The 24,435-nt window shown below is 40.9% G+C and overlaps 1 protein-coding gene across 2 annotated transcripts in view; it reads right to left on the reverse strand.

Annotated features, from left to right (window-relative positions):
* Positions 1 to 1,092: 1,092 nt before the first annotated feature.
* The window catches only part of RGS7 (regulator of G protein signaling 7), a 1,783,260-nt gene continuing 1,759,917 nt past the window's right edge, over positions 1,093 to 24,435 (reverse strand). Inside the window, exon 18 of one of the 2 annotated variants that reach the window (XM_069234688.1) lies at positions 1,093 to 3,128. Coding sequence is in view for 1 of the 2 variants with exons in the window: in XM_069234689.1 (XP_069090790.1) it covers positions 3,078 to 3,128 (51 nt within the window). In the remaining variant the exon portion in view is untranslated. The remainder of the gene's footprint in view (positions 3,129 to 24,435) is intronic. The other variant, XM_069234689.1, reaches the window with a different exon arrangement.

Below are 24,435 nucleotides of genomic sequence, written 5' to 3' on the forward strand. Positions count from 1 at the left end.
ACTGAGAGAGCACTGCCTGTGTCTCTAAGTACTGAAACTGCTGTGCATGGTGTGCATGGTGTAGGTCAGCATAGCAATACATTTTAAGAGTGCTGTAAATAGTCCTGTAAAGGGATATGCAGTGCACTCTTCAGTTCAAGACAGAAGTGCATCTTTTAGAGCTCTAAAGTGACAATGCAATGACATGTCAACACATTTGAGCTTTGAGATAAAAGTACATAGAGAAAATCAAGTTATAAGTGCCATAGTTGCCACGTTTCCCAGGTCAATGCATGACTAGTTATGCCAGTCCCGTTTTTATTTACAATTCTACAAAGACTTGTTGTCCTATTTAATCTAGTATAAAAGCAGGACTACAAGACCCAGAATTTAAAAACACAGGACTAGACTAACAGGTCACGTATGGATCTGAGGAATTTGACAGCTATGAAATACACTGTGAGAGCTTTATACATTTCTCAGCATTGGTGCTGGTCTAAGATACACATTGGTGTAGAGGTACATTGTAAGAGCTTGATGGATGTTTTGCCATTTAAACTCCAGTTCATGATACAGGTCCGTCTTATATTACTTTGTGAGAGTTCTGTGTATGTCTCAGTATTGGTATAGTAATCCCTGAAGCAATTCAAGATATAAGTCCCCAGTCGGAAGTATGTGGTTTTCTCTGTTCTGGGATGGTAGTGCATGATTGTTTGTGATACAAGTATATTTTGAGAGGTCAGCGGAGCTATCAAAATCTTACAAATAACTCAGCCTTTTAGAGCAGAGCCTATTGACTTTGCCACTGTTTATTTTTCGTCTCGTCAACGTGGTCTTTTTTCAGCATCTAGCTTTGTACTCTGTTCTTTCTAATCATTTTACTATCATTTGTATCATTTCATCAAAATGTCCAATCAATTGCTTTAGAGAACTCTAAAAATATAATAAATTAAATCATTAAAAAAATGCATTCATCAATTATCTGCTTTGTGTGTGATAAATGAGAGGCATGCATTTCCTAATACAAGAATCAAATGAAGACGTCCTGATCCAATGATAGCATCAAGCTAAATAGAAGAGTGACCTTAATCTTTATTCCATTTATTTTTCTTTATACGTTACTTTTGATATTATGATATTAAACTACTTCAAATAATGACTTGTCTGTACTTAGATGTGTTTTAAATCTCCCCATAAGATAATCAAATGCATTTAAAAAAATCTGTGTATCAGTGTCATTTTAAGGATTTTGGGCACCCCAGCCAAGAAATATGTTGAATGTGCATGTTTAGAGCAACTTTGAATTGTATTACCCATTTTTTGCTAATTCACACCCTATGTTATTTAACACCATTGAAATAAAGGTTAAGATACAAAAACATTCAGTAAACTAGAGCTTTCTCGGGGGTCCCCTTGTAAGGTATGGGGCCTGGGCAATTGCCCACTTTTACGGTGCCTTAAAACGTTTCTTCTGCGAATGTCTCAACAGCCTTCTAGTAAATGGCAATGCATTACTCGATCACTCCTCTTACCTGCACATTTTCCATGGTTCCTCCCCTATATCTCAATCTCTCAAAATTACTAACCCAACAAGTGGCCACATTTGAGTGGTTAAAGTCTAGTACCTCACAGAGGAACAAGGGAATGAACTCAGTGAAGACACAGAATCAAGAATGTACTATAACACCAGCTAGCAATCCTGTTACATAAGAGCACTGCAGACACGCGGCGTGGGTTGTACTGTTGAGCACTCTGTCATTCTGGCATTGCCAGATGGTCCAGCTTGAAAGGGCCAGTGTGTTGGCATTTTTTAAATACTTTCATGGCTTGCACGACCCAAAAAACACAATTTACTCAATATCCCTTTCAATAAGGCTCATTTGGCAGTGTCAGAGTAAATGTGGGCCCACCCGACCGGACTATGACTGTAGGGACGTTTTTATCTGTTTATTTCATGGGTTTTTTCTGTGACACTGGTACTCCACCTCATTGGTACTCTCTTTTCGGTGCCTTTTGAGCAGTTGGCAATATTATTTGTTCGAAATCAGAGTTAGCTACTAATAATCTGTTATGGGCACCAACCCGTAGCATCTCAGAGATGTACCTAGCTGACTCATACAGTAAGGACGAAAACCTTCTTCATACGTCACAACTAATGTTCCAAATGATTGTAATGTGTGCTGATCCAACATGTGAACGCCATTTCAAATTACCAATATCTGAGAGAGTCTGACCTATTGCTTTTCCGTGTATTACATGTGGATGCAATATGATCTTGTAGAGCTACAGCTGTCTCTGCCAGACGATAAAAAGGCTGAGTCATGAGAGGAAGACATAATGGGCTTCAATTGCCAGATAAGGAGCCCCTTTATCATTCATCATCTGTTTACCTTTTTGTATCCATTCAACAGTGTAAGGTCAAAGGCTGGGAAGCAGATTTGCCAAAAGGGAAGAGATTCGCCATCTTTTAATGTAAGATAAAACAGCACTATAAACAGCATACACAAATTTACAGAGAAAAAGGATCAATTTTAATACATTTCGAGTAAAAGGTGTTTTCTTTAAATATGGTATAAAAATAAATGCAAGAAAACATTGACAAAAAATGTATAGACAACAGACAAGACACAAGGATTCCTCTTCAAACGTGATAACATCAGTGAAATGAAACGTCTGTGCTAATTTATTGTGCAATAAATGTGATGGCATAATATGTATATTTATTACTATATGCATATTCCTTTTCATATAATTTTTTTCCAGTTTATGGCGGACAGTGAGTCGTAACAAATGTTGTTTCTGGCAGAAGCGTATTTTTCCACTGTACTTGACCTTGCAGAAAAAAACAAACAAAATCTACAGGGATCCAGCTGTAATGGAGATCGACGTGAGCAGATAGCTTTTGAAATGGGGGCATTGTAAAGGCTAGAAGGTCCTCGTAGTCCGTAATGCCTTGGTAAACACAAAAGAAAATATACAATTCAGATCCTTGCTCATGCAACATCTGGTTTAATGTCCTCTGGTTCTCAGGCAGTCTGTTAGCTACACGTAGGCGCTGTATAATGGTCCGTCAGCTTCCATGCTACGAGGCCAGCCTCCTAGTTGGACTGCACTAGACTGGTTAGCCGCTTTGACGTAAGAGATTTTCCCTGAGGTAGAATACAAGAGGAAAAGAAGAGAGGAAAGAAAAGAAACAAAGAACAGTTATTCTGAGGTTCTGGAGTAAATGAAGACACAGTTTGTGCTTATATAGAAGCCAACACATGGTGGTACCGGATGTAGTCCTCAATTACAGCTCTTTTGTTAAGACTCAGGCCCAGATTTAAGTGGGCCTAGTGCATCCTTGTGCCACATTAGCTCCATTTTTTTATGCTAATGTGGCCCACTGGGTCAAAATCTCTGCGCCAAATTTACAAAGTGGTGCAATGCATGCATTGTGCTACTTTGTCACCCTTGCGCCACATTATGCTTGCACCAGGTATAATGTATGCAAGGGGGGCATTCCCTCATTAAGGGGGGGCTTAAAAAATAATGCAAATTGCATTTTTAACGCCTGATCAGAGCACGTGTTAAAAGGAAGCACACCATTGGTTGCAATGGGCCCCTATGTACTGTTTGGGGTTAGTGCCAAACTTTTGGCGCTAACCCTGAACAGTATATCAATAGCCTAAAATGTTGACACTATTGCCCCTACCCTGCACCATGGTGCACCTTATTTTAAATATGGTGCACACATGGGGGTGGTAGGGGGGTGCTAAGGGGTGCAGTAAAAGTGGTGTTGCACTGGGTTGAATCTGCCCCTCAGTTTCATGGTGCTGTCGCCTTTCTAAGTCAATTTCTCATAAAAATGCAAGAATGGCTCGTAGTTTAGCCTAAATAATTGCCATGTGATGGATTTAAAGGAAAAGAGATGTCTCAGTCGTGTCATTGTCTTTATCATCACACGCCAATATAACTTTTGGTGTTTTTATTGTTGGTCCACTGGAGCTAATAAAGTGCATTTGTGCAGAGAGACTTTTTTCAAGCAGTGCTTATTGTGATAGCTGTGTGCTCCATACAAATTTTGACCAATGGTATTATATTCTCCATATTCTCATTTTTAAAGTAGGGCTCTGTGTCTTCACACGCCTGGCATTACAGAAATGTACTGCACAAAAGCAGTTATCAGTAGGTGAAATAAACAGCATTTGATAACTAGGCATGATCAAGGATTAACAATAATGTGTGTAGTGCTTGAATTGCATGTTGCAAATGGCAAACCTCAATAAAGGCATCATAAATATCAAATGTTTGCTAAGTGCATTAAGATGATTCAAATGCGAATGCATAGTACATGTTTTTTTATTTTTCTCCTTCTCGCGAAATGCCATAATTTGAAAACAGGAATGCAAAAGAAAATATATTGATGCCTAAGTTGTTCCATCTATGCTGAGCACAATGGGGGTTATTACAACTTTTGAGGAGGTGTTAATCCGTCCCAAAAGTGACGGTAAAGTGACGGATATACCACCAGCCGTATTACGAGTTCCATAGGATATAATGGACTCGTAATACGGCTGGTGGTATATCCGTCACTTTACCGTCACTTTTGGGACGGATTAACACCTCCTCCAAAGTTGTAATAACCCCCTATATGTCTGGTTATGTGCTTCCATTTAACAAATCAAAGCATTCCGGCCTTCCTGTTCCTCTTCTGCTTCAATAAATCAATTAATTAAATAACAACTATTTGAAAAATGTAAAGGTCGGGATTTGGTAAACGGTGTTTGATGTATATGGAACTATCTGCAAACCTAGGTGTGTCATATATTTGTCTTAACGAGTTTCAAGTACTGAGTTACAGTGCAACATATTTATGATCATAGCTAAGAGGTCAAGGGTGGAATGGACTTGCACAGAACCCTCTATTGTTAAGATATGGAGCACTGATCCAGGCGGTGGGTAGAGCCCTTACTGGCATGAAGGATCTCTGGAGCCAGGACATGCAGAGTAGACTGAGCTAACAGAGGCGGACAGGAGCAACACCTCGAGGGTCTGAAGGAGCACACGGCTAAAGTTGCAACAGTTTAACTTTGTCCACCATATGCTCCTCATCCCATCGTGTCTGCATCGGATATTTGGCATGGTGATGCACACGTCACAGGAGGGGAGCAAACACACAGACCTTTATCAAATGATATAGCAATGTGCAGTAGTGCAGCCATTTTAGACTGCTGTGTGAATATACGTTACACAAGTCACGGGCCGACAGCACCTCTAAACCTCCAAAACATGTCTACTCGGTCTGATGCCCCATCTTGAGATGGACAAAGCAAGAAATAGGTTTGTGGATCTTGTGCCAGGCCTGGCAGATGACTGAAAGTGATGCACTGGAGGGCAGAGTCAGCACCACCACTCGCAGCATGACAAAGATATGTGCGCTGATGGGCGACAGCAGAGGATGACATGCTGCATCGACTCTGCTGGCATACGGGATGTACCAACCAAATCACGGGGTGGGAGATGACACTATTATCATTGGAACCCGACCTGGAAGGGTGACCACCCTAAAGAAGCAGTGACTGGGGCAACTGCAGGGGGTGGGGGCACTCTGAGGGCTCCACTGGTTGTCGCTTAGAATAGGGAACTCACATACCTGCTGGGGGGTAGATCAGCGGGGTTCTAATTTTGTGGAAGTGTGGGACTTCCCTCACATACAGCCTGAACTTGGGGAGACAGGGGCCACCTTTTCTTCCCCACCCCACCAGTAGGTCGGCCACTCCACTACGGTCTACTATAGAGCACATGAATACCCAGGGTCCTACAATATCCAGTCTCTACAAATTTACTGATGATTGATTACATTGAGTACTGTATCGGACCTTTCATTGTACCCCGCTAATACCTAATAAAGATCAAATTAAAAAACAACTCTATTGTTACGAATAGGGTCTTTCAAAGATGATAGTCATTGAATGGACAGGCAAACTAATATATTCGACCACTCAGAAGAAGTAATTTGAGCAGTTATTGATGCATTTCTGTCCTCTACCAAAAACGTATTTATTCAGGAAAGAGTTTAAAAATTAAATAAACATTAAAAAGTGTATATATATGTGATCATCACTCTTTTTGTCCCTTTGGGGCATATTTATACTCTGTTTGCGCCGGATTTGCGTCATTTTTTTTTACGCAAATCCGACGCAAAACTAACTCCATATTTATACTTTGGCGTTAGACCCGTCTAGCGCCAAAGATCTTGGAGTTTGCGTCATTTTTTAGCGTGGACACCTTCCTTGCGTTAATGATATGCAAGGTAGGCGTTCCCTTCTAAAAAATGACTCTGAGGCATGTGCGCCGTATTTACACTCCCGGGCAAAAATGACGCCCAGGAGTGGGCGGGTCAAAAAAACTGACGTCCAGTCGCTTTAGCGTCATTTTTTTACGCCTGGAAGGAGCCCAGAGGTGCCCTCCCATGCCCCCCGGGACACCCCCTGCCACCCTTGCCCACCCCAGGAGGACGCCCATGGATGGAGGGACCCATCCCAGGGAACTTAAGGTAAGTTCAGGTAAGTATTTTTCTTTTTTTTTTTTGGGTGGCATAGGGGGGCCTGATTTGTGCCCCCCTACATGCCACTATGCCCAATTACCATGCCCAGGGGACATAAGTCCCCTGGGCATGGCCATTGGGCAAGGGGGCATGACTCCTGTCTTTGCTAAGACAGGAGTCATTTAAATGGGGGTTGGGAGTAAAAAAAAATGGCGCAAATCGGGTTGAGGTGAAAATTTTGCCTCAGCCTGACTTGCCCCATTTTTTGACGCCCAAGCTCCATTTTCCCCTACGCCGGCGCTGCCTGGTGTAAGTCATTTTTTTTACGCACACCAGGCAGCTCCGCCGGCTAACGTCATTCCATAAATAAGGCGCCCGCATGGCGGTTTGGAATGGCGTTAGCCGGCGTTAAATTTTTTGACGCACAACTGCGTTGGCGCAGTTGTGCGCCAAAAAGTATAAATACGGCCCTTTGTCTCTCTGTCTCTTTATGACTGTATACTAATATGCTGTCTGACTGTCTCTCTTTTGTGAGCGTGGCTATATATTTTCACTGTCTGTGCTTGTCATCTTTGTATGTTGATTTATCGACATTGGTGTCTAGGCCTCCCTGTCCTATCCCCTCCCCAATCTCTTGGACAATCTTACAATTTTACTGTCTCTGGCAAGCCCTGATTCCCTTCTCTGACTACCTTCATTTATACTGCCTAATGCCTACCCTCTTCCATTCCCTAGCTCCCTCTTAAGCAACCTATATTCCTCTTCTGCTCTCATTTATGCAACCAAATACCTGAGGCTAGCTATGGCATCCTGATCCAGTTTGAGGAAAAGCATCTCATTTCCAAGTCCTTTGAATGACGTTAGAGCAACATAAAGCCTTAATTAAGGAACCAAACGGGGCAAGTTTATTAACATTTTGCACTTGTTTTGCATCACATAAGTAAAGGAAAACTGTGCAAAATGTTTATTTTGGATTAACTTCCAGTGCAAAACTTGAGCTGGAAAAGTTTCTGAAACTAATGCAAAGAAGAAACTTGCGCTTCTTTGCATTACTTTGTCTCAGGCTGGGCGTTTCATGGATGGTAGGTGAGTATTCCCATGATACCATCTAAGGTTTCTGATGCAAGGTCCTATCTACTGACAATAGTATACAGGGCGTTGTGCCAAAAAATAATGCCGGTATGAATCTGGCATTATGTCCCCTAACTTTTCCCACTTTGCATGTGTACACATATCTAAAGTAGCAAAGGTTTGAAGTTGGTCCACACATTGGGGCATATTTTCAAGCCCCTTGCGCCCCTTACCGCCGCAGTAGCATAATTTTTTTTTTAATGCTAGGGTGGCGCTAAACAGTCTCTCACCCTGTGGCATATTAACAATATGGTGCAAGTTTGTAAACCCCTGCACCACATTATAGCTGCTCCAGGTAGGCGTTCCCCCGCAGGAAGACCCAAACAAATGGTGCAGTGAAATTTACAAGAATTCACTGCGCCATTCTAGCATCACTTTTTAATGCCTGCCCAGGGCAGGCGTTACAGTGACGCTAGTGCTTTATCCTATGGGTCTCCCTCAGCTTTGCTGGACTAGCAACAACATTTTCGGCGCTAGTCCAGCAAAGCGCCAGTACTGTACCAAAAATTTTGGTGCAGTTGTGCTAACGAGCACCATGGTGCTCTATATTGTAAATACAACGCTACCATGGTGTCGTTAGGGGGGCGCAGGGCAGCACAAGGAAACGGGTGCATCAGAGCTGATGCACTAGTTCCTTATAAATATACCCCATAGCATTTTGTATTGGAAGGGTACACTCACAGTACAAAACCTATACTAGACATCATGCACAAACACTTGCACAATGGTGCAAAGGTGTGTGTGTGGTGCTAGGCTGCCTATTAGTGAGCCAGCGCTAGGAAGGAAGCAAGATAATGTCATTTCTTAGTCGATATGGCGCACAGCACAACGTGTCCCCTGTTTTTTTAGTATGGGCAACTACATATTAAGTGATCTACGTGCATAGGTGCTTGAAGGTATGCATACGTGTGTGGGTGTGTATCAGCTTGTCTATGCAATTTGGTGGATGTAGGAGTGGTGATCTTTTGTGTAGGGTTGCGTGCAGATATCTTGTTCTATCTGCAAATGTCCATGTAGATAGCTTCTCAGTCAATATGTCTGAATGTTGAGTGTCAGTGTGGATGTGTGTGTGCAGTTGACAACGTCAACGATGTTGGAAGTAGTTTCATCTTACTAACTTCAAGGTACTGAACAAATCTGTTTTTATATCCAGCGGATCGACAAAAAAGAACATTGTTTGGAAAAAATGTACAATATTTTGTATGTAAGATATTCTAAAACTACTACAGAAATAGTTTCCATAGTACAGAAAGAATATTAACTGGCCTATTAGGAAAAATCCCATCAAATCTATAGTTGATGTCAGTTTCACTAACCTTCTGCTGAGATTAGTTGGCATTAGACATGACCATGGCTATTTTAGTCCCTGCATTGCCTCACTTGAGCTCTGTACCGCCCGCAAACGTTTGCCACCTGCCAGCGGATCATTGATTGTAGTAAGTTTGATTATTGTAAACTGTCATAAAATTCGGGTTTTAGTAAAATAGCTGCAACATCCCTCCGATCATATTGCCCAGGGAAAGGAGGCACGTTAAAAGCCTGAAATTTAAGTAATCCAGGCAAACACTTAAGTCCATGGTCACTTCAAACACAGAGATGTTGTTGTGAGCAGTGCTTATTTTTGTAAAAAAAAAAAAAAGTACCTGCTGCCTGCTGGTGCACTGCAAAATGCTGTGGTAGCTAAATACCAAGGCTGCTTAGTCTTGATTCCACTTCATATCTCTTTCGTCCACAATCTTGCACTGCCTGTCTGTTTATCTCACAATTTTGTTACCTTTCTCTTTTTCCTTCCTTTCCACCTTTCTTTCTTGCTCTCAGAAATTATGATGAAGAAATATATGTCCTCGCCCTCAACCATAGGTGCATTTGGATATCACCTTAAAACACATGCATATTTTAAGTTTTAGTTGTGAGATGATATGACTAACACCAAGGTACCCAGTGTACGGGGCCATGTTGCTCAATGGGGTGTCCCACCAGAAGTTTCTGGTGCCTAGCACCTTGTGCATGGCTACCCTGGAGTACCATTTATCTGCCTATCTGCCTATCTATCTATCTATCTATCTATCTATCTATCTATCTATCTATCTATCTATCTATCTATCTATCTATCCATCTATCTATCTATCTATCTATCTATCTATCTTTGTCTCAGGTCATGGTAACTTCGGACACCATTCAATCAGCAAGCAGTTTCACAGTAACAAGGTACTCTGCTATTGCCATGAGCTCCCCACTAGACCACCAGTCACATATCTAAAGCTTCGTGTTTACCAGAACTATTGCATTATAATTGGTGAGAAGCACTCCAGTCTACCATCTACTTGCCCCAAATGAGCATATTGGAGCTCAACGGTTTTGTTACTGCATGTTTTCACATTATCCACGTGCAATTGCTCTCTACAGGATAGAGGTATGAACCCAAGCCTCCCATGTTAATATCGTCTCCTCTTGAAATACACTTTTAATTATTCCTGCAATTACAACAGAGCTGGATTGGAAGACAAAACAGTTGTGGAAATTGTTTTAATACAAATTCGTTTTCCATTGAGTGAGTTTAGAAAGCAAGCCTAACTCTACACAGGATGGTTTGGTTGTGAAGGGGGATATTTCACACCCCAGTATAAAGTACGTTTTAATCTTCTCTTTCTTGATCCTTGTAGAATTTCATGCATCAGGAATGGTTGGGGGGGGGCAATACTTTTTGACATAGCCATTTAACACAACCCTGTTGCTTCTTCAATCTTTCCCCAGTTTAAACCTCCCCTTGTAGGTGTACACCCAAGGACATGCCATCTCATTTGTGTGAGGTATACCTTTAGATTTTATACGAATCATTGTCCCTACCCACAAAGTTGTAGCACATAGTTGGAAATATGATTTCCAGCTTTTAGTTGTTACGTGCATATCCGCATGACTATGTAAAGATGTGTACAAAACATAAACTACCATGTTTTCCTCTCCTCATCTACACTTACTAGTGAGGACTGCCTGAATCAGTTCAGTGGATTTGTGCATTTGTATAGAAAACACCCACGAGAAAAAATATTTATCTCTTTCTGGAACTGTCTTGTCCTACAGCCTAAACAATCCTGGATGTTTTCTTCCCTGCCTTTTGAGTAAATTCGCCTGTATTTCCATGGTAGAAAATACTATTCAAATTGCTTCTGAATGCCCACAAAAATACATGTTTGTGAGTGCTGCATGCATTATGCATGGCCGACCTTATGAAATACACTTTGCCATAAATAATTACTGAAGACTTTCCACTGTAACAAAAGGTTGTAACTGGGCTAAATTCCATCTAAGAATGTCAACATCAACTGATCCTGAGAATACAGAATTTAGAATGTGAATGTTCAAGCTAAGGGCCTGATTTACAAAATAAAAAGTGTACATTTACACTGTAAGATGTTTCTCTTCATTTTAGCGTGATTTAACGACTTTTGGAAATTCACAAACATTCCCAATGGTACTCCCAGAAAACTAATGCACAAAATGATAGTGGAAATGCGCATTCATCTTCCTAATCTTCCTCAATTTATTAGCAAAAATGTGGAAGCAAACTACAGCAAAGGTGAACATTGCATGTATTTACTTTGAACATTCCTCGATTTTTAAAAATCAAACACATGTAAATAGATAAACTTTCCATGGCTCACACATATGTCTCTTCAGATCTCCCTCAGTGCTCCTATGTCGAGGGCTCTACCCAATGTCTCTCTTCTCTCATTAGTCACCTTTGTGTATCCTGATGTGAAAGTCTTTGTTCCCCTCAACCATTCGAGTTGCCCTTGTGTATGTCAAGTCAGGGTCTGTGCATATTGATTTCCTCTTCCGTTATCCTTTCTGTGTCATGATTCCGATCTCTACACCGTCACACACTCTATTTCAGACTCCTTGTATGTAGCACTAAGAGTACCCCCAATCTTGCAACATTAATTGTATGTGGCACACGGATAGCATCTAGCAAATCTCTAGGGCACCTTTAAGTATCCAATTAAAAACTAAGAAACGATATTCCCTTTTCACAGGTGTACTGCACTTGCCATCTACATACATATTTACTCCTTCATGTGCTGCAAATCTATTCTCCTGATATTAGACAATGAATACAAATGTTTAAATTGTCACTTATTTTCATTATTCTGTCGGTGCACCAATGCTGCCTCCTGTTTTTAAAACACATTACAATTTAATCACTCTTAGCCAATCAACAAAAATTTCCACATAACTCTACTATAGGGCTGCAACTCTTAGTAATACGTTCCTATGCACCCCATAACCACGCTGCCTGCACAATTATCCCCACCAAATGCAGGCCTATCGCTGTTATAGAATCCTATTTCCACCGACATCATGCTATATTCAATTACCAAATCCATCCTACTAATATACCACCTGCCCAAAATGTTGGACTACAAAACTGGTCCCACGTATCCATTGCACCAACACTCTCACCCATTGCCTTCTAGCACATACTTGTCTACCTTTTCTCCACCACTTCTTGAGACAAATCTTTCTCCAACCACATCGCTTACCAACCTCGACTCTACCAACTCAAATATTGTAACACTATACGTTGCCCTTTATCTTTTAGTCTTTGTAATGTCTGATCCATCTGCAACAAGACTACATACATTACTGATAAATTTGACTCTCATCTCCTCCTACAATGCCCAGCCAATCAATGAGACGTGGATCACTACAAATGATACAACACCACTGCCAGTCATTCATACCATACTTGTCTTTTTTTCCTCACACACACTACGCAACAAGCAAAAAAGCAGAGGGGTTGACATTTTTAAAAAATCACTTTTAACTTCAACCAGCCCAGTATTAACCCTTTCGTTGCATCTTTCTAAAACTGCTATGCTAGTGTTAATGCTCTATTTAACATCAATATAGCAGTCATTCACTGCCCACTAGGAAACAGTGGTACTTTCTTTGATGACTTTATGGGGTTTTAAAAACACCATCAACCTCAAACTCACTCATCATTCTTAGGAACATTAACCTTAATCGGAACAATCATGAACATCATATCCTACTTCCTCAATTTCTTTTTGACCACTCGTTGCTAAATACTGACTCCTTAACTACACACATTCACACAGAAACTCATTCAATCTGAAGGTGACTTCTAAGACACTCACTCACCACCTACCATAAGCTCCTCCCCCAAACATCATACTAAAACACTTCCATCCCTCTAACACCGGGCCCACCACAGAAGATCTCTATCATCAAATGTAAACCCCCAACAAATGCCCAAGAAGCATTCCTAAATCAAATTCAGAATGAGCTCAAACCCATAATGAAATTCACATATTTTTATCAACTTCTGACATACTGACATAAACGTTTGATTTTCATTAACTATATCTACAGCTATCTAACTATATCTAGAGATGTAATCATGTGGTCCATAGGTATGGATCACTCCCAAAATCTAGTTTCAAATCCAAAATGTGTGTACTCCAGGCCGAAAAACGTAACCATGGAAAATCTCAACATGTATGAAAATGTTCTACCTAGCAGCACTTCCAATATCACAAATGCTAAATCCCTTACTATCAGGCCTCATTCCCTCACTCCCAACTCTCGCCTTCAATGACGTGTGTTGACAACCAATACTTTTCTCTCCCCCCTCAATCACCTATCACATGTACCTTGCTCTCTGTTGATAAATGAATTTCCACCCATGTTTATTGCATGTGTAAGAAAGTACAATTCCCAATATGGATTTGTTATAGTGATTGCAGCTGCACAAAGAATCGCATGAAAAATCACCTAACGAAAATCTCAACTACTCCAACACCCCCTCACCCGCAAATCCCCCTCCTACTTCACGATCATTCTTCATGGCATTGCAGTTGCACAGGGTGTAATTTAACCAGCTCGGATTCCCAACTGTACCTGGTTTGACACCATCTACCCTATGCGTAGTAGTAGTGTGTGAAACTCATGTAATTTGCTATAGCGTATTTACATGAAATTATGCATAACCACGAAATGCATTTCACACTCAAAAAATTGCCGGAATGGTAGTTCAGGTAAATATTCAATTTGAAAATGTCAAACCCCCTCAATATAGCTAAAAATCCTCATAACTAGAACAATGAAAGCAGCCTGATTGCAAAGGTGAACATATCGAAAATCCATCAAATAATTTCCCAATTAGCCAAGACACTGATGTCCCCACTAGCAAACATGACTACCATAACTGTCTGATGGTTAGACTCCCACTTTTTGCTTTTATTCTACTGCATAAGATCCTAAACTTCACCACAATTATATTTTACTTCAAGATACACAGCATCTCAGTACTGCCACCAAGCTGGCTGACTGACCAGAAATAGGTGAGCTCTCTACAAACTATTGATTCGGTTTTTCAAAGTCATAAATTACTACTTCACGAACTATCTCCTGAAGCATGAACGGATAAATCCCGAATCACAACCTATGTTAAGCCAATAAAAAACCTCATAGTCACACCCACATGTCTATGCGCAGCATCAAGATTTCAATCATTTCACTTATTAGCCCCATACACTGGAGCCTTCTTCATATTCCACTGTTCTCTCACACCCCAGTCACATCAGTCGCAACTGTCCTCAAAGAACACGTTTTCTTACATGAATCGCCATAACAAGGCTCATTTCATAATGAACCTGTATCTATATATGTCTGTACGATAAATGAGAGTTCTGTCATGCTATTAAGATTCATCACCATTCGAACCCATTATCTTCAATATGTAAGCACACAAAACTTCTAACTTATAATGTGCTGGGATATGGTTCCCTTGTACGGCATTTCATGCCAAAATGCTTTGTTGCTGTAGAGAAATTGCACAAATGCTCAACATTACTGTAACAGCTGATGCCATGATGCTTTACCAGCATCATGATGTTGTCCTTGTTAACCATAGTTCTACAGGCCGTACAGACTCTGACGTATTTAGCCTTTCTCTCCTGCATGACAACACTTGGTTAAAGGTGCTAGCTCAGCACCTATGAGTTTACATTAGTTGAATATTTTTGAAGGTCATTTGTGCCTTTCTCATATGAGTGCTAGACACATGAACATCTGAATATCAGTTTCTGTCATAAGAAATTTATAATGCCTGTGAGAAGGTCATCCCTATAGCCCTGTTCCCCCCTTTTTTCTGTTTTCTGACTGATACTGGTGGTAACTGACTCTGAATGTGCCCTGGGCTCCGCAAGCCAAGCACCGGGCCAGTGCGCGGACAAAAAATTATATGGTAATTAGGTATAATTACAATTAGCAACAACAGACCCCTGTAAATTCCTAGTATATAATAAGGCAAGGAGGGGTTCAAATTCCCATCAACCCTCTAGTGTAAAATTGGGCAGAGAGGTTTAGAGGCCTATTGGATTTCTTGCACTGGAATGTGCACTGCTGTGTTGCTTGCTGTCACTTTTAAAGACAGCCCTGCTTTGCAGACTGACTTAAAAGCAAAATATATGTAATTTCGACTTGGGAATTAAAGCTACTTCCAAAGTGCTACTCTACCATACTTTTACATATACATCATGTTTTATATGCCATGGTGAGGGGAAAACTGCCCATTTTGTTTTCCCCATTGTAGATACCTAGCTCCATAGACTGACATTACAATATTTTTTGTAAGTATTATTATTGCTAGGAAGGAGCTAGAAATGTTATTCAATGACTCAAAAGATCGCTAATGATAAATCCAACAATTCGCTGTTGGAATTGTCATAACTATCATAGAAAAGGAGTTACAAGACTTTCTTTTCTGTGAGCCAAAATTCAGCCTTTTATTAACCTCTCCTGATTGGTCAGCCCTAACAGGATTAGCCAGTCTGCTTTGATGACGTGACAAAATGTCCTGCATTGTGTGGCCAGAGGTTATCTGATGGGAGGAGTTCTGCAGCTGCATAGAAGAGGCCAGAAAGGGGGCTGGGTACATCAAACTGGGCTTCAAATAAAACAGGACAGAAAGGAATGCCAGCCAGGCCTACCTCCTGCCCCTCCTCCTTCCCCTCCCAGGCAGATGGCAGGCCAATGAATGAAATTTGCAGATGGTCTCGAGTGGGGTGTTAATGGAACTGAACCACACTGGTAGGTTGGTTTAGCCAGGTACTACTCTGCTGGAGAGAAATCCACCATCTTGGATTTTTAGAGTGCGGTGCTTTGTGAGACAAGACTATGCCACACTTTAGAGAAAGCTGCCATTCATTGAGTTGGCACCTTGCATTACATTGGGCAGGGGTGTACCCTGCTTGTCCCCCAGACATTTGAATAAATATGTGCAAACTGCACAGCAACTCAGATCCGCTGCCTGAAACTACAAGGAGAAGAAGGACTGCCCTGCTGGAACCCTGGTCTGCACCCCAAAGGACTGTTCTCTGAAGGACTGCTCCTGCTGCACACATAGGTACTACAGCCCTGAGGACTTTGCCTTGCTTCTGACAGGATTAGGAAGTGGGCTACCTGAAAGCAACATGGTAGCAGAGCTTCCCTGAACCATCCCCATCAAGAAGTCCCCAGCCTGGAGTGTGTCCAGTAGACTTTTAAAGACATGGCCAGGTGCATTGTGGGAATTGTGGTCCAAACTTCCAAGGACCATCTCAGAACTTCAAGACCCTTGGATCTATGTTTTGGACGCCTTGAATTCTCAAGGGGATCTTCGGGAATAAGTTACTAAAGTTTGGAGAAGTTTGGAGCAACTTTTGGAAAAAGCTCCATAATGAGACTGACTTTTCGATGAGAGTCAAGCTGCTGCCTCCGAACCGCGACCCAGCCTGAATTTCAGATTCATCCCGCTGAAGCTCAGGAGCTTTTCCCCATTGATGAGACTTCCAGGATTTGACCAGAGCCCGTGGAAAAGCAAGAAGATGACGTTGCATCGGATACCAGCCTGACAAACAGCCTCGCCCGACGATGAGAGAAAAAGCTCCAGAAAAACAACTAAGTCTGAAGATAAAATTTTAACCAAGGCCTCCAGCTCAGTATATCTAAGCAGGGCTCCATTGCAGTTGGCCTCAAATTGTGACTTGGTCCCGGTCAAGCGCGACCAGATGTCCCTGATTGGCGCTATTGGCTTTTAAGCACTAGAAATCTCATTGTTTTATTTAGTTTTTAAAAACTCACATTTCTGGTTCCCTATATTGGATTTTTGACATTTTGGTGGCATATATAAGAAAATAATATTTCCTAATTTTATAAATTGGTGTGGGGTTTTTATTGTGTGTTGTGTCTTACCTAAATGTATTGGTGTATTTAAATGCTTTACATATCTGTCTCCTAAGTTAAAACTGCCTGCTCATTGTCAGCTACCAGGGGTTGAGCCAGGGTCTAATGTATTGAGATCTTGACTGGACCTTATGTCTGGGTGGTTCAGGGGGTATGTGTAAGCTGTTTACTGCTTCAAGGGGAAGTCCCCGTTTCTTTCTGTTGTGAAATCACTCTTTGATTACTTTTGCATAATTGGTCTGTTCAAATTTTAAGTAGGTATGCAAGTAGACTATTTCTTCTACTATTTAGTGTTCTGGCCGGGAGCCATCTATACTCAACTAAAGTGGGGAGAGGGCTGGACTAGATGCCATAAAATGACACCAGATGCCAAGGTAAGAGTGAGAGATTTTTCAGTGGTAACTGGGGTGGAGCATGGCTCAGTACTCAATACACCAATTAGGACAGAAATGATAGCGTGGTAAAATTATGAACTGTGAAGTTTGATAATGTTTATTGTCTCTTGCATTTTTAAGAGACTCAAGCCTTTAGTCTGGGTAGGAGAAGGTGGATTAAACCAACATGGGTAGATAGGTACAGTGAAGTTCCAAGATGTAAGAATGCAAATGTAATCAACAATATAGAGCAAGTCTGCTCTACAAGTAGTAAAGAAAGAAGAATATAGGTAGGAATGCCAGCACCTGCACAGAGAAGAGGATCACTTATTCAGCCACCTCAGAACCTCTGTGACTTCAGCAGCTGAAACTGCTGAATTCTGAATGTAAAGGCATACGTTTGTATTCCTGAAAGAAGCTTTTCTTCCCTGACCCACAAGTACAGTTAGAGAAAATTCTGTGTAGCCCTTCATTTTTCCGTTTCCTTTTTAGCCCTTTTCCCTACCTCACTCCTTGGGGTGAGCTGCAGCACAAGGCTGGCAGATACTCCAATGTTTTCCTAAGAGTGAATAAGATGTACCACTGAAGGATAGAGGTGAAGAAGTTGAACAAGAAGAGCCCCTAGCAAAAGGGACTCCAGCCCATGCCATGTACTATCAGTATGGAAAGAGTACGTGTACGGATTTGAAACCGTTGGTCAAACTCACTAGTGAGGATGGGAAGAAGTCCTTTCTGGAAGAAGGCACCTTTGATATAGAGTGCTGAAATAATTTGAGAAGAAGACTCGAAGATCCTAAAAGGTAGATGTAAAACAGTAGCTAGTCTTTCTAAACAAGTACGAAGGAACAAATATAAAAACAAACACAATTCATAAGTACAAGGAATGAAACAAACCCATGATAAACTACAATGCCAAGTTAGTCATTTGAGGGACAGAGTTAGGCAACCTCCTTACTTGTTTCCCCAAATCATCCCACAACAGCCTGAACAAAAGGAAGTCCAGGAGCAGGATACTTAAGATACCCTAAGTTCCCTAGTCTGGCAGGAGACACCCTGGGTGCACCAGCAGCAGCACCTGGAAACAAGGAAGCAATGGCTGTACAACCAGCATTAGATGACAAGAAAACAATGTGCAAGTGAACAGGCTGGTTAGTGCAGCAAGAACACGACTGATGGTGCTGAGCTAGAGGACGGTGCAAGGCACATTGCTCAGGAGGGCAGACTCCGCTACAAAATTCACCCTTCACAAATCCCACTCCCACATTTCACCCTGCCGGGTTGACATTGGGAATCAGCACAGGAGGGTGGGTAGTCTTACGTATTGTAGCCCGAGTGAGGCGGAAAGCTGATGTATTGGAGAATTAAGTAGAATTTTTCCTAATAATCAACATACGCTATCCTCAAATGTGGTAGGTAGTGAGGGTGATCACAATGTATTCCTCCCATTGAGATAATATTTCAAATCAGGGGCTCATGTTCCCTGGTCCATGGCTGATCTAGTCAATTGAGAAACAATTTTCCAACTTTCACAAAACCCCCAGAAATTCCAAGAAGAATTTCAAACTGTATTTTAGTGCTATGAAATTTGCTGGGCAGATGTGAATCACTCATGGCAATTGGTGGTACTGATTAAGGTGAGAGATTGTTTAGTAGAATAGAGTGGTTGGTGCATCAAGTTTCTCCAGACAGTGCTACCCTAACTGCACAAAAGGACGGCTTGTTAAACACTGGAATGGAGGTCAGCCCAGTCAAAAGCAACTTGACTAAAATTGCCAACTGTAAGCAGAACAAGGGAAAGTCCTCTGCAGATTATTGAGATCAATTAAAGGCTGTGTTTGGTGATTACCCAGGTCTGAAACAGGCTCAGGATGCAGCTGGTGCTTTTTTTTTCATGGATTGCATTCAAAGGTCTGAAATAATTTCACAGGATTTTTTTTTTAATTTGATGGGGACATATAGAAACTAATCAAAGGGGTAAGCATGGGAGCAGCCTGTGCCCCCAGTGTGGTAACATTCTATATGGGTTTGTTTGAAAGAAGGCACATATATAATGAAGTGGCTCCATTTTTTTGAAAACTTTAAGCATTGGGTGCGCTACATTGATGATATCTTTTTTATCTGGGAGGGTGAGATAGAATACCTCCAAGAATTTGTCGAATGGCTTGATTTGTGTAATAACAATCTTAAATTCACCCCAAATGTCAACACTCGGAAAGTGGAATTTTTAGATATTCTAATTTATGAGGAGAATGGATGTCTCCAGGTGTCGTTATACACAAAACCTACGGCACGGAACACTTTGTTACATTTTGAAAGCTTCCATCCAAGATGCCAACGTTAAGGTATTCTGTTTAGTCAGTTCCTTAGGATTTGTAGGAACTGCAGTAGTGTGACAGAATATGATAAAAATGCCAACGATTTGAAGGACAAATTCCTTTGGAGAGGTTATCCTCAAAGGCTGATTCTCGAAGCATACAAAAGGGCAAAATATTATGATTGTGACAACCTGTTTGAGACACATTCAGAGATTGAGCAACAAAGGTTAGTGTGTGTCATCGGACATTCCATATTAACAATAAAATCAGAAGGATTATTAACAAGCAATGGGAGATTATGAATAGTAATGAGGAGGATTCTCCCCTCCCTACTCCTATGTTTGCTTTCCAAAGGAATTCTAACTTAAGAGACAAATTGGTTAAAGCTACATTTACAAAAGACAACAAATTCATTCAAAAGACCATAATGGGGACTAATCCCATTTTAGACAATCGCTGCTGTGGAGCATGTCATGCATGTGTTCAGGCTATAGCATCAGATACTTTTCTGTACAACAAAAAAACAATTCAATTAAGGACAATGACCAACTGCCAGAGCTCCAATGTGGTATATTGCATCGTCTGCCCTTGCCACCTTGGATATGTGGGTGAAACAGGAAGGTAGTTTAGGATCCTATTTACCAAACATACATCAGTGGTTAGAAATCAGAGATTTTAGGCACCTTTGGTTGACCATTGTGTGGAGAAAGGCCACAAGGAAAGTGGTTTAAAATGGATAATTCTAGAGAAGGTCACCTCATTCTCTAAAGATAGTGACAAATACAGAAGAAAAAGAGAGTTTTTTTTGGATCTACTTTTTAGATACTGTACATCAAGGACTCAATGATAGGATCCAAGGGTAAATGCGTTCTTCTGAGAGGCTCTTTGTCTGCTTCATTTACTTTTCTACATCCCCCAAAACTTGGCCTGGCTGGAGATTCATCATTACTTTGGTGCATCAGATAATTATGCAGTTAGTCCCACTCTATCTATTTTAGTGAATAGATTCACTTTTTAATTTTCTGAGTAATTTTAAATTTCGATGAATAGACTCTTTTCGGGTCTCCTGTATATCCATCTTTGAGACACTGGTTGGGCTTCAAGTGGGAGATCTTTACCTTTGTTTATTTGGAGACCTTCCATTTAGAGGGAGCCTAAATTTTGTATTTCCATAGTGGTAGTTTATGCTTGATTCTTAGCTTGATTCTGCAGTTCGAATGAGTGATAATGAATTTAACTTTGGTTGTTCAACAGTACTCGCGGCATATCTTTTATAATGTCCATAATCTCGTTATGGTTTCAATCTGGCGGCAGTAATGAACTAAAATTCAGATTACTTTATTAATGAATATTGAATAGACTGACAAAATGGTGAGATCTTTTGGAGTTTTTGCCCGGTCTGTGTCTTTAGACCAGAAGGTCGCAATAAAGACGAGGACTTATAAAAAAGGAAGATTTTACCATTATCTTCATCAGTAAGGTAAGACGTGGCATATCTTTTTCTATGGGTTCGATCTCGTATCTGTTCCAATATGGCAGCCATGCTGAACTAACTCTCTGAAGGTCCTTCTAGTGAACTGGCTAGATCAACAAGATGTTCCGCCCTTTCCGGGTTCCAAACTCGTCATTAGGCGCTGCACTCGATCTGCGTCCTCTGAAACAGACACATGTTCCAATTTTTTTCCCTCAATCTGGAAGGACGAGGTCTGTAGGGAACAGGAAGATCCTAATATCTATTGCATCAAGCAAGTAAGAAGAACGAGCTTAGGTTAATCCTTGATAGGTATCGAAACATACCGGTTCAGATATATATCCTTTTTAAGCAATATCGAATGCATGCATAGACGGTACAACGTTTGTTCTCAGTTTGCTTCTCCCCTCTCTGTTTTAAATTTAGAAAGAAGTGGCATCCCTAAGAGAGTAAAAACCAAGGATCAGTGGAACCATCGATAGTACCAAGAAGTGTGGTTAGAATTCTTCTCAATAAGAATTTCCCATAGCCGCTTACACAGCTATAACGTCGTTGGGTAATATGAGCCAAGCTTTTGTCCTATGCATGCTTGTTGCCATTAAAAAACACACACTCAGGCACTCAGATAGGCACGCAGGAGAAAGGTCTTTTGAAATAGCTCACTTATGTGTGAGCACACATGGGGCTATGACACATGTATGGGAAAGTTCACTGTTATAATCAGGTAATGCAAGTCTGGCAGCATGCGGATACACCAAAGGGTATGTTATGACATCATGGAGGTCCACTGGCACTATAGTTGGCCATTTTGGAGACAAAGCCACTAGAGATAGATATTTTTTTCTAGTCAATCCACTGGTCACAATGTAAATATTTTGTATTTATAGGTACAGTGTGAACGAGGACTACAGCCTCTCCTGGGGAGGTTTTTTAATATCACATACTTACTGTGTGCCCTGAGGAAGGTGGGTGACCTATTGGTCACATGGCACTGAAACGTGCATTGTCACTATTTTTGTGACAGGACTCTGGATTGGACCTTATTCCTCGCTGTAGGAACCCTCGATATATGGTCCTGAGATAATTGACCTTATGACTCAAGAACTACAACAATGATCAAGTCAAGAATTTACTGAACATTTTTTGGATGAATTTCTGTGATTTCTTTGTTCACCATTATCTGGATATCCTAACTAAGTTGTATTATTGGGATGCATGTTTAGTAGGTTACTTTATAGGTTCAGTTGTTTGTATTCATGTGGTGGGGGGTCTTTGGTTTAGAGAATGGCCCTTTTGTATTTTTTTGTTGTTTTTAGTGAGTGTGATTGAGGTTGTGTAAATGATTCCCTTAGTTTTGGTTTCTTCCTAGGTTTTACAGACCAATTCATGTCTATATATGTATGCAGTATTAGATGACTCTAATGATACTTTTTTGCATCTTTTTGAATGTTTATACTTTGGTGACTTTGGTTTGACTTGAGTTATTATCAGATACAGTGATTCCAATTTGTGGAACTATTGGTGGAGGTGGGTTTTTGCTTTTTGTTTCTTTGTTCTGAGAGCAATTTCACATCATCTGTATTGGCAGAGTGCATAGCTGTTGCCAATCACTGTGTGGCAGTACAAGCAAAGAAAAAGGTGTTCAATGAGGTTAAGCTGATGCCTTTACAGAAGCTATCATTTCAACAAGAATAGCAATGATGAACAGTAGGTGGGTCAGAATCAGGGAAGAGGAAGAGGGGAATCAGCCTTACAGGGTGGTTTATATTTTATTTGTAATCAGCCAAGGCCATGCAAATAAGATTGACCTAATGGAAATGCAGGTTTACCCAGCTATGTAGTCAGCCCAAGTTTACCCAGATATTATAGAATAGTTATTGCAATTACTAGGACAGCCCAGAGGTGCCAACTGTCAGTGAACACATTAATCCTGGTTGATTGGAAGGGCCCTTATTTTATAAGAGTGATTAATGGTAAATTAACTTTTTTGCATTAGTGACACGGACACAAGGTGATCTGCTCTGAAATCCTTGATTTCCCTTCATTACTTCTCACAGTCTTGTACATTGATGCAGGTGACATTTGTAATATTTAGGGCATCAGATCCTGTCTTGATTACCCTGGGTCCTCTAATTGACCAAGATGCCTTTCTTCTGAGCCCTATCTGACCCGCAAACTTTCAAGGGAGAGATTTAATGGAAAAACTACATTGTATTGTCTATGGTACTAATGATGGTGTTTATTTGAATGTTCTCAAGACACGTGACTATGAACTCTTCACAATTTTATGTGAATCTGAAAGTCTTTTTAAGCAACTAGTTCTTTTGAGGAAACACTTAAATAGGTGTCTTGTACTTTATGTCAGAACATGTGCATGATATAGATTGTGCACTCTCATGCAAGTCAACAAGGAGAATAAGGATTTTGACCATTTTGCACAGGATGCCTTGATGATCAATAACGTTGCAATACCAAGATTCCTGGTGGTGCCTAATACTATTACCATATTCTCATGTTTCCCCGCTACTGCCAAATGGTTTAGAGTTGTTGGCCTTTGTTCTGCTTTCTTCTTTATCAGTACATGGGAAAAAGTCAAGTTCTTTTTGCATTCCAATTCTCTGGAGGGCCAATTAAGATGATGGTGGCTCCCACAGGGCTTTACCAAGTGTCCGTTCATTTTTTCCCAAGCCCTTAATAAAGATCTAGACACCTTGGTCTTTTATTGTAGGTTATGCTTTAGTTCAATATATAGATGATTTTCTTCCACCCCAGAACAATGCACAAATAGTTCCCTGTCTCTCCTCACTGAGTTGGCTAAGAAGGGGTATATAACTTTAAGAGAAAAATTAAAATTCTGTCACCCCATGTTTGAAATTTGTGTCACACAATTTCAGTTTGAGAGCACCACCTGATCAACAATAGATCAACACCATCCATAGGTTACCACACCCAGTCACTGTCTCCCAGATATGCATCTACTTGGTGAAGGAGGGTTATTGCAGACAATGAACATTGGGATTTGCAACATTAGTAAACCACCCTCCAGGATTATATTGAAAAGAATACCAAGAAGCTTTGCAGTGGACTAGGGTGCCAAAGCAAGCTTTTGGTGGAGTGAAGAAGACACTTGCTTACACCCCAGTGCTGGATTGGTCTGACTACACCAAATCCTTCACTCTCTATTGCTTTGAACAAGATGGGTATGCTGTTAGGATATTGGTGCCAGCCCATGGAGCCCAAAAGAGGCCAGTGGTGTTTGGCTTTCCTGCCCTTGGTCCTACAGTTCTAGGTATCCCACTCTATTTAATGATCTATGGTCTCTGCTACTCACCTAGGAAAAGCCTTTAAAAATATTGTCCTGAGCTCCGCTTTCGTAGTGGCCAAGCC

The sequence above is a fragment of the Pleurodeles waltl genome, chromosome 5 (assembly GCF_031143425.1).
Source record: "Pleurodeles waltl isolate 20211129_DDA chromosome 5, aPleWal1.hap1.20221129, whole genome shotgun sequence".
In the NCBI taxonomy this organism is placed as follows: Eukaryota; Metazoa; Chordata; class Amphibia; order Caudata; family Salamandridae; genus Pleurodeles; species Pleurodeles waltl.